The sequence below is a fragment of the Mustela nigripes genome, chromosome 7, assembly GCF_022355385.1.
Source record: "Mustela nigripes isolate SB6536 chromosome 7, MUSNIG.SB6536, whole genome shotgun sequence".
Lineage (NCBI taxonomy): Eukaryota > Metazoa > Chordata > Mammalia > Carnivora > Mustelidae > Mustela > Mustela nigripes.
Window position 1 is genome coordinate 6,567,877 of NC_081563.1, and position 11,562 is coordinate 6,579,438.

At 40.8% G+C, this 11,562-nt stretch overlaps 1 protein-coding gene across 2 annotated transcripts in view; it reads left to right on the plus strand.

The window, feature by feature from the left end:
* The window catches only part of TAF1B (TATA-box binding protein associated factor, RNA polymerase I subunit B), a 76,012-nt gene extending 65,200 nt beyond the window's left edge, over positions 1 to 10,812 (plus strand). For both annotated transcript variants that reach the window (XM_059405134.1, XM_059405133.1), the window contains exons 13-15: positions 3,964 to 4,034; positions 4,799 to 5,021; positions 10,368 to 10,812. In XM_059405134.1, coding sequence (XP_059261117.1) covers positions 3,964 to 4,034; positions 4,799 to 5,021; positions 10,368 to 10,569 — 496 coding nt within the window. In that variant the 3' untranslated portion in view covers positions 10,570 to 10,812. The remainder of the gene's footprint in view (positions 1 to 3,963; positions 4,035 to 4,798; positions 5,022 to 10,367) is intronic.
* Positions 10,813 to 11,562: the final 750 nt, after the last annotated feature.

Here is an 11,562-nt window from a genome sequence, read left to right on the forward strand (position 1 = left end):
TGTCCATCAACAGATGAATGGATCAAGAAGATGTGGTATATATACACAATGGAATACTATGCAGCCATCAAAAGAAATGAAATCTTGCCATTTGCGACAACATGGATGGAACTAGAGCGTATCATGCTTAGCGAAATAAGTCAAGCAGAGAAAGACAACTATCATATGATCTCCCTGATATGAGGAAGTGATGATGCAACATGGGGGCTTAAGTGGGTAGGAGAAGAATCAATGAAACAAGATGGGATTGGGAGGGAGACAAACCATAAGTGACTCTTAATCTCACAAAACAAACTGAGGGTTGCTGGGGGGAGGGGGTTTGGGAGAACGGGGTGGGATTATGGACATTGGGGAGGGTATGTGCTTTGGTGAGTGCTGTGAAGTGTATAAACCTGGTAATTCACAGACCTGTACCCCTGGGGATAAAAATATATGTTTATAAAAAATAAAAAATTAAAAAAAAAAAAGGAAAAGAAAAAGAACTTGGAGTCTTTACCAGACTTTGAAGAAAAAGTTAACATCTCTGTATTTTATGTAAACTTATATTAATACTCAATTGATCAACTAATTTTATATACTTTGAGAAAAATCAAGGCTCCTAGAATTAGTTAAATTAATTTGCTTAGCCCCAGGTTCCTCATCAATGAAATAGGCGGCATAATGCCGAATTTTTGCTCTAAGAACTAAATTTTAGTTTTCACAGGTAGAACTGCATTATTTTTCCTCTACATTTAAGAGAGCTTTTATTTTTTTTTTTTAAAGATTTTATTTATTTATTTGACAGAGAGAGATCACAAGTAGGCAGAGAGGCAGGCAGAGAGAGAGAGAGAGAAGGAAGCAGACTCCCTGCGGAGCAGAGAGCCCAATGTGGGACTCGATCCCAGGACCCTGAGATCATGACCTGAGCTGAAGGCAGCGGCTTAACCCATTGAGCCACCCAGGCGCCCCTTAAGAGAGCTTTTAAATAGAGAAACAGACTTAGCGGGATGAATAAAGCACTGTGGGGAAGAGGATCCTTGCCAAAAAGGGAAGAGGGGTGGTAGTTTCTCACTATTCAGGTTTGATACCTAACGATGAAAGAAAAGAGGTGGGGTGTGAACTTACTCTGACCGCCTGTGGGTGCCCAGGAAACTGGGTCCTTCCTCTTCTTTGTCAGAGAAGGAATGTCTCTTTGGTCTTTGGATCTCAGCGGTTACAAGAGTATCAGGAAGAACAGAAATTCATTTTGTTGCCTTAGGTTATCTTGGGAGTTCTAGCCACGAGGCCTGCCTTTTCGTGGTGCCAGCAGGGGTTGTCCTGGCTGATACCGAGAGGCTAGGTATTCAGTGGCCCTGCCACTCAGGCATCTCAGTGGTAACTAGGAATTCATTAGCTCAGGCCAAGTACCAGCTTACACCGCAGACGTGGCTGTTGGAGCCCAGATTGATATTTTAGCATTTATTTACACATCTTTGACTTACTGACTTTTAGGTACATCAGGGGAGAGTTTAATGACCAAAGAGAGTATATCTGTTTCCAAAATGGCATCTTCAGGGAGAGACCAGGGCTCAGGGAAGAGATTGTCCAGGGGATACACCACCGAGATCCTTCTGTATGGAGTAGGTGATTTGAGCTAATCAAAAATCCCACATGTAAATCACTAATGACTAGTGCTTAGGCACAGAGACTTTGTGTGTATGGTCTGTTTCACCCTACTCCACCCCCACTGGTGACATTAATTGGTAATTTTTTCTCCTGTTACTCTGAACATCACCTTCCATGTTGTTAGATGAAAGTTTTTAAAGCATTTTCCGTAGCTAAGTATGAGTCCCTATGTAGGAGATTATGAAAACATCAGTAAACAGTAGTTGACAGTCTAATAACCACTTAAGAGGTTGCTTTGATGACTTCCAGGTGTCATGGAAGATGTTGGGAGGAACATGGAAGAAAATTTAACAGCATGGACAGAAAATCTTTTTAGCCTTTTGGGTTGGGCAAAATCTTGTAGATATGATACCAAAAGTATGATCTATAAAAGAAAAAAATTATAAATTGGACTTCATCAAAAGAAAGAATAGCTGCTCTTCAGAAGACACTGTTAAGAGAATGAGAAGCCATACAATGGGAGAAAATATGTGCACATCCCATATCTGATAAGACATTTGTATTCAGAATAAAGAATTCTTATACAGTAAGAACACAAAAACCCAGTTTTTTAAATGGACAAAAGAAGATTGTGAAATGATACTCAACATCATTAGTTAATAGGGAAATGCAGATTAAGACCACAGTAAGGTATCATTACACACCAGTTAGAATGGTCAAAAACAAAGTGAAATGAGCAAAAAAAAAAAAAAAAAAAAAAAAAAAAACTGACTGTACCTAAAGTGGGGATTTAAAATGGTGCAGCCATTTTGGATGTTTGACAGTGTCTCGTAAAGTTGGACGTACATTTATTACACTACCTATAGTTCGCTCTCTTACATCTTTACCCAAGTGAAATGACAGCTCCACATAAAAATCTCTGTTCGAGTGTTCGTGGTGGCTCCGTTCACAGTGGTCAAAAAGTAGCAACAACCCAAACGCCCTTCAGCTGGTAGGGGGATCAACCAAGCGGAGTTTATCTGTACGATGAAGTACTGGTCAGCAATGAAGGGAACAAACTTCTGACACATCAACAATATGAATGACTTAAATGCATTATGCTGAAAGAAAGTCTCAAAAGGTTACCTATGGTATGACTCCCTTTATGTGACTTTCTGGGAAAGGCTATAAATTGCAGCGATGGAAAAACATCAGTAGTTGCCTAAGGCCAGGGATCTGGGAGTGTGGAGAGGGATGGACTGTTAAGAGGCCTGAGAGACTTTCGGCTTGAAGGGCCAGCTCTGCGCGTTCACCCTGGTGGTCATCACAGGACTGTTGTTTTCCAGAGCCCGCGGAGCCGCACACTGAACATGATGGGTTTGTGTGTACATTATACCTGAATTTTGAATAGCTGGGAAACCAAATCCTACTGGAAAACTGGAGAGAAGGATGCAGAATTCCTGCAGAAAACTGTAGGGCTTTGTGAAGTGCCTCTGTTTTTTGTAGCTTTTGGGGAAGAGGTAGGCAAAGTAAAGTACATTTTTAAAGAAGGAGTATCTGTACAGAAGGTTATTCTAGATCACTTCTCCCATTTCCTGGGCTTATGGCCCCAAGGAAGTAATGCCCTAGTTGCCACCAGTATAGGCTTTATAAATGCATGAGAAAATCTGTCTAGGTTAGGTATTTGCAAGAGATTTTTAATAGTGGGTTTATCCACCAATTGGGATTAGACTATTTAGGAAACTTCTTCATTATTTTTTTACCTTGAGTATATTGTTACATTTATTATTTAAGAAAACAAATTAAAAAAAGATATTTGAAAGAATCACAAACCTCCTTTACCATAGGGTCCAAGGACAAGTTCTCTGATATATTTTAAATGTGGTATGTTCATTAAGATTTAGTTCACACATAATTGTGAGGAAAACAGTCATTATTAACATCGATTACATCTTTCTATCAGGAGACTGGTACCTACTGTTCACTTCGTATCCGTTACCGGATGTACCTCTGGTTTAATCCTCAGCAGAAGGGCAGCTGGGCAGCTGGGCAAGGAGGAACAGTTGTTTCTTAGGTGGTGGATTCCCTTTCTGAGAACAGACAGCAAGAGAATTTTACAGTGAGAGAAACCATTTCTACATTTTTGTATAATATCTTCTTCGGGACCTTGTGACATCTGGAAGTCTTTGGGGACGAGCACATCATTCTGTTGGCCAGCCGTCCCCTTCAGAGCTCCTTGCTTGCATCTGGGACGTAAGACCTGTCAGTGGGTCGTTCTAAGGCTGAGCCCTTACACGGAGTATTAGGAATTGAAGATGTTGCTTCAGAGAAACGTCTCTGAAATGTGTTTAGGTCCATTTCATCTCCATCCTGCTCCAAATGTTTTTCTGCCTCATACAGATACGTGTGGAAAAGCGAAAAGCCACTCTACCACTCGTCCATTGACAGAGCAGTGGTATATAAAAGAAGAGGTAAGTTGCATTTTCTCTTAACGCCATTTAGTTATATTGTTGTAGAAAAGCTAAATATCTTGACTTCCTGAAAAGTGAGTGTCTCAGGGCACCTGACCGGCTCAGTCTAGGGAGCCTGCGACTCTGGATCTCGGGGTTGTATTTCGAGCCCCATGTCAGGTGCAGAGATTACTTAAATAAATTTAAAAGTGTTTAAGGGATTATTTTACTTCTTCGAGTGTTCCGGTGCCCATCCAAAGAAATAATCGTCCTCCGTTAAGAAACCTCCAGAGGAATCTGTTTCAGGAACATTGTACTCTTTAAAACAGAACTTAAGTTCCCACCAAAATCTGAAATCATCCTGTATTTCTATGACTTTCAGAACTCTTTCTGTGGAGAATTGCCTATAAGGTGTCTTGTTCATTCTTTTTTTTAATTGTAAAAATACGTAAGATTTACCATTTAACTTTTTTCCCCTTTGCTGATTTTATTTTTTTAATTTAATTTAATTTAATTGTTTTCAGTGGTCCAAGATTCGTTGTTTATGCACCACACCCAGTGCTCCGTGCAGTATGTGCCCTCCTTAGTCCCCGCCACTTCAACCTTTTTTAGGTCGTTCCCCAGTTCTCCTCAGCTGCTTTCCTCTCCCCCGTGTTCCCCACTTCCGTTCTCCTGGTGCATTTGTCCAACTCAGAAACCGGCGTGGTACATTGCTAACAAGTAAACCCATCTGTGGTTTACTTTAGTTTTTATTTTATTCCTTTCCTTTTTCCCTCCATTTCCAGAAATGGTGGTGAGTCTACAAAAACAGTTTAGCGCACTGACTGATTCAGCACCAACTGTTGAAAAAAAAAGTCCTTCAAGTTTTCAGTTCAACTGGACTGAAGGAGACTCTGCAGGAACCTGTTTCCATGGCCATAGCCTCCAGGGGATCCTGAAGAAGAAAGGCCAGTCACTGACAATCAAGAATTCACTCTATTGGCTTAGTACCCAGAAATTCTGTAGAAGGTATGTGATGCTTTCAGAAATATGGGATAAAAAAGTCATGAAATCTCTAGTTTGGCCTGAAGTAGTATTCTTTCCTAATTTCAAAAAGTCACATAAAATTACAGTTGACTGTATAAGAACTGGATAGGTTGGGACGCCTGGGTGGCTCAGTTGGTTGGACGACTGCCTTCGGCTCAGGTCATGATCCCGGAGTCCCGGGATCGAGTCCCGCATCGGGCTCCCAGCTCCACGGGGAGTCTGCTTCTCCCTCTGACCTTCTCCTTGCTCATGTTCTCTCTCACTGTCTCTCTCTCAAATAAATAAATAAAATCTTTAAAAAAAAAAAAAAAAAAAGAACTGGATAGGTTATTTGTTAGAAGACGTTGGGCTCACAATCAAGAAAATTGGAATTACACGTTGTGTCTTGTTCAAGAGTTTTAGGGATAGAAGTGTTAGCTGACCTTACTGTGGTAATCACTATATGACACACGTTGCACACTTTAAATCTAACAGTTGTTATGTCCATAGTATCCTGATAAAGCTGAAAAAGGTTTTAGACTTTAAGGACTTTTTTCATCGTGCCTTTAAAATTTTTTTTTTTAAGATTTTATTTACTTATTTGACAGATCACAAGTAGGCAAAGAGGCAGGCAGAGGTTAAGGGGGGAGGGAAGCAGGCTCCCCGCTGAGCAGAGAGCCTGATGCGGGGCTCGATTCCAGACCCCAGGATCATGACCTGAGCAGAAGGCAGAGGTTTAACCCACTGAGCCACCCAGGCGCCCCATGTGCCTTTTTAATTTTATACTAATTTCATTGTATACTAATCTCAGTCTTTATCCCTAGAACCTGTTCACACAGCAGGTTCCCGTAGTGAGGAGGCCGGGCTGTGAACCAGGCCTTTGTCTGCTCTGCTGCTTGCGCCTTGTGGGCAAGTCATTTACCGTCTCGGGCAGCCGTTGTCCCCTCACGAAGCAGCATGCGCAGACAAGCTTGGGGCAGCTCGTAGCTTTAGAAGAAGTAAAATGAAAAATCCCAGAGGCTCGAACAGGGCCTCGCACATAGTAGGTGCTCACTGGTTACCGTGTCGAATGAATGCACGGGAAATCGAGAATGAGGATTCAGTGAGATTGTGGCGTCTGTCACGTAGTGAATCTCAGTCCATGATAACTGCGATCATTACTCTGACTGAAACTGATTTTCTCTTGAAGACTCTCTTCTTGAGAATCAAAAGCTAAGTAGAATGTAGAAAATACAATAGGAGAGAACAAAATGAAGTTATCTGAATGAAAATTTCCTACTTAACAAAAGTTCAGCTGCGTCTAGAATGACCGCAGAGTGGCACGGTCCCAGCAGCAACAAGGAAAGGCCAGAATCCAAACCCCAGGCTCCGCTCCACGTCTGGGGGGGACACACGTTCCTGCGCAGTGGTCAGCGCAGTGGCTTTTTCCGATGTTAAGATTTGATCAAAAGGAAGAGAAATGGTGGTAGTCCTGGCCGGTGAGGGGCACCGGCATGAGACCAGTAAGCTGGGAGGTAGTGTTGTGGCGCCTTCTGTCTCTCATGCTTGTGGAATTGGTCCTCGGTTAGCTGGGGGGAGCTCGTACCTTTATGCTTTTCCCATGGGGCAATCAGTGGATTTCTAGATCTTTCTAAATCTTCACGGATATAATACAGTCATAGTTACATAATACAGTTAGTCACAAATAGACCTTGTAGAGTGAGAGATGAAACAGCTGGGATTTTTTTTTCTCTGCATGAACTGTAAGACTGAAAATGACAACCTGTAGACAAAGCCTCAGTGACACCATGACTTTATGCACCATGACTTTCTGTCCACCTTGCCTGTTTAGACCATAGCCTAGAACTACAGAGTGAGCCAAAAAGGCTTCCACCAACCAGTAAAAATGCCACAAAGTCCTTGACTAGAGCTAATGCACTTTTCTCAGAAAGCCCCTTAGCCCCTCACTCAGGCAGCTCGCTCTGCCTTCGGGTGTGTTTCCGTCAGGCTGAGTGGTCTGCCTTCCAAACTCCTAATCATCAAACAAGTCGGAGGGAGCCTCAGAGGTGCTCTGCTGATAGTCATCTCGACAGCAGACATTAGTGCCCTGCCGTGACGAACCAGAGAGGAGCCAGCAGCAGCAGCAGAAGCAGCCGGTCTGGAGCTCATTCACGACACTGGGCAGTGGCTCCACCTAACAAACCGAGCCCGGGGGGGCCTCAGTTGTCCCGCAGCGTGACCCACAGTGCCGTGTGCATTCTCTTTGGGTTTGTGTTTCCTAGCTGCATTTTCTAATATTTTTACAGTAAAACTGAACAACTTATAATAATATAATTACACCTTATGTTTTTATACTAATTTCATTTCATCCTAATTTATACTATGCGCTTATAATTTATGCTAATAACATGTAACTTGGTTTTCAAAGATGTCCGTACAAAATAAATGTAGTGTTTTGATGCTTACAAGAGCAGACCTTCAGGTGTGCAGAGAATTGTGTTACACAGAAGGTCTCCTGTCTGAGGGTTCGAGAGATAAAGGTTGTACAGTAGAATACTTGCGAGAGCACTCAGGCTATGGGAACTAAGCAGAGAAAGGCTGTAAGAGCACTTCAGACACGAAGAGGTCATTTATGCTTCTTATCTGAGGCAGAACGGGCAGTCCCCGTGAATGTAAATGCTTCCCTAATGTTCCGCGTGCGTGTTGAAGTGCGCTTCTGGAGGAGGCCTGTCACGGACCGGTCTAAAGATCTGTCGTGGGCCCTGACTCATCAAGTGTCTGTCCCCGGCCTCCCTGAAAGGGGCAGATGGCTCTGCGCTCCTTCCCCAAGAAGAGGGACAGCCGAGGTCCTTCAGGTTGCCATCCACAGAAAATGGAGAGGCTTTGGATGCCCTCTGCCCCCAAACACACACAGATTTGTTTGGGTCCCACAAAAATTTGATTTGAATTTGAAAATTTTTATTTTAACTAATATTTTAAACTAGAGTTTAAAAAAAAAAAAACAGTACTCAAATATGTATGTCGTATGCCAAATTTGAACATCTTTCAGACCACCAAAACTTGAACTTGTTTTGGCAGATTCATTTAATTTTGCAGGCGTACGGACTTGAGAGACTATTTTTGCATAGGTTCGAACTTCTCACAAGGAAGTTCTCATAAGGAAATTCAGATGTACCTTACACCCTTCTTTTAAATATAAACCTGTGCTTATCCCTTCCCATAAAATTATTTGTATAAACATATTCTTACAGCATCCATTTGCCACATTCATTTCTTTCCCGGTCAGAGCTCAAGGAACATCTCTTGGCTCATATGCTACTTACAGCAAAATACTTGGCAGTCACACATTATTGTACGTTCTGTTTGGTTTTGTGGCTTATAACTCTAGGATAGTTCTCTGAATCTGTGGTAAAGAATGTAATCCTTATAAAGGATTGTTAGTGATTCGACTTAAAAGTCCTTATGGGAACAAATAATTTATAAACCTTTTCTTATCTTTCTTGTGTAGAAAAAGAGCTTCCCTAAGTAAGAGAAATGATATTTTTTTACCCTTTTTGTTACGTGGTTTGTCTGGAAGACTCTCTCACAGTAGCTGAAATTGAAAAGAAAATTGCCACCTCTTGGTGGCAAGAGGCCAACCGAGTTTGTGAGAGTTTCCTGTGAATGGCTTATACTTGATTTCTGTTAAACCAATCAATGAGTAGCTGAGCCTTTTAAATGTCCTGTTAGTGAATATGGCAGGGTTTTGGCTTTATTACAGATTATTAAAGTAGTAAGATTTTAAATGAAAACAAATCAATTTTAAAGGAGTATTGCGGAGGCGAACATTTTTGAGCCCTTACTGTGTTCTGACCTTTGGATTAAGTGCTTAATATATATTTTCATTCGATACTTTTGTTCACTCTTTGAGGTAGGCAGTGTTATTTTTTCCCATTTTGTGGGTTAGAGAACCAAAGCTAGTTATCCATAGAAACAGCTATGGAGACCGAGTTTTGTGGTGCACACATAAACTTTCTTTCAGGAACTTAGGACCATATATGTTATATAAATCCAATATCTAAAATTTGTTTACCTATTTTTTAAAGCCTTTTACTATGGAAAATTTCAAGTATATTCAAAATTACAGAGAATAGGGCCGCCTGGGTGACTCAGTCGGTTAAGCAGCTGCCTTTGGCTCGGGTCATGATCCCAGGGTCCCCCATCGGGCTCCCTGCTCAGTGGAGAGCCTGCTTCTCCCTCTCCCTCTGCCTGCCGCTCTGCGTACATGTGCTCTCTCGCTTTCTCTCTCTCTCTCTCTCTCTGTCAAATAAATAAATAAATAAATCTTTTAAAAAGTAGAATAGTATAATGAACCCCCCGTACCTGCCATTCAGCCTTAACAATTGTCAACGTGACTAGTCTTGGCTTCGCCCCTGCCGACTCACTCCTCCACCCCGCCCCCAGATTATTTGGAAGCATATCTCAGATGTCATAATATTTTTAAAAGCAAAACCATAATAAACATCGATCAGACATTAAAAAGCTAATAGTAATTCCTTAATATTACCAAATATGCAGTCAGTGTTTAGATTTTTCCATTTGCTATGAAATTTTTAATATAATTCAATCCAAATAAGGCCCATACATTGCAGGTAGCTAAGATATCCCTTAAGTGTTTTGGTTGGGAAATTCCCCTTTAATGTCTTTTTTTCTGTCCCCTTGCAGGGAAAAAATTACTTGTTGAATAATCCAAGTCTTTTGTCCTATACAATTTCCCATAGTCTGCATTTTGCTGATTATGACCTGTGATACCATTTAACATGTTTCTCTGTCCCCTGGATTGCCTGTGCCTGGTCTAGTTAGAGATGGAGTGTTAGAGATCCGTAATTAGAGATTTGGTGGTAGTTGGAGACTTGACCTTCTACTTTTAAGATAAGTGGAATTGCTTTGTAAACTCTTCTTTCTGTGATAGGTACAAGATTGTAGGCTACATTATCAAGTCTGGTGTCTTATTTTGGGTGGGATTAGGGATTATTTATTTTCTTTTGTTTTAAAACTATGCCCAGAATCTCTGCTTGTGTGCTGTTGTTTGCTCTGGGCACGGTAAAAAGAAGCAGCACATCTGGAATGGAAGGACTTCTGGGCAAGGAGTCGTGAGCGCTTGCTCGAGACCGTCTGTTACCCTGGCATGGTAGCTTCCCAGGCATGGTGCTAGCGTGTTTCCTTTCTAAAATTGCTATGCCATATTGCTCCACGTTTCCTTCCAACTCTGAGTACTGTTGTCAGTCTGACCGTATGTTCATGCCAACTGGGGGTAATGTTTCAGGGATAGATGCATACATTTTAAATGGTCATTTGAAGATAACAGCTTCCTTTATGTGCCCTTTCTAGCTATTGTAAACATGTGACAACCTATGAAGAATCAAATTTTTCGCTGAGCTATCAGTTCGTAATAAATCTCTTCTCCTTCTTGCTGAGAATAAAGGCCTCTTCTCTCCATGAAGAAGTGAGCTTAATTGAAAAGAGACTTTTTAAAAGAAAATACAGTAAGACGAAAAAAAAATCAAGATCCAGGAAACGGAGAAAATATTGAGAAAAATGAAATATTTTTATAGTGCGAAATATCTTATAGTGATGACGATGTCAAACTATAATATTCCAGAGAATTATGGGAAATAGAATTTTATTATATATCTACACATACTTAGATTCATATATATGTAATAAATCGCTTATAAAAATGTGTGTTGGAAAATAAGTGAATTGTGTTTGAATTTATTTTTTAAATTATGAATATTCTTTGAGAAGATTAAAACAATAAGTTTCATAAGTGGTATCCAGAAATTTGAATTCTTTGTATTTTAAAGCCAAATTTGCTTTATTTCTTTTTTCTTTTTCTTTGCTTTTTTTCTTTTTCTTCTTAAAAGCTAAATTTGCTTTTAACTAGATCACTTCCTTACTCTTTATTCCCCAAAGGAAATCCCAGATGCATCAGAGATCTTAAACACCATCATCTCTTACATACACATATATTGCTTAGAAGAAAACAAGTATGGCTGCTTGGATGATCTTGGAACAGGGAAGGACTTTCTAAGCATGCCCCGAAACCAGAAGCCGAAAGGGAAAAATTGGTAATGTGACTACAAAGTCACAGGCAAATAGCAAGTAGGAAAATATATTTGTAGCATAGGACAGACAAAGGAATAATTTTTCAATGAATCAATAGCTCTTGCAAAGCAATAGGAAAAAGACAAGCTGGGCAAGGACTCTGGAAAGATAGCGTGCTGAAAAAAAGAAATACAAAGGTCAACCCCAAAAATGATACAAATTAAAATAGATTACCAAAGATATATAAAGGTTTATAATATCCGGTAAGGATATTAGAAAACCAGGCGTTCTTGTTCACAGTTGATTCATGCAACAAACACTGAGCAAGTGAGCTCCAGGAATATTCTAGGCACTGGAGACACGGCAGAAAACAAGGGCCCTGCCTTTGAGGATCTTCTCACTGGGTGGGGGCAGAGAGTAAACAAGTGGACCGGAGTTGGGCTAATGAGGTGCAAACAAAGAAAAAGCAAGGTGAGGG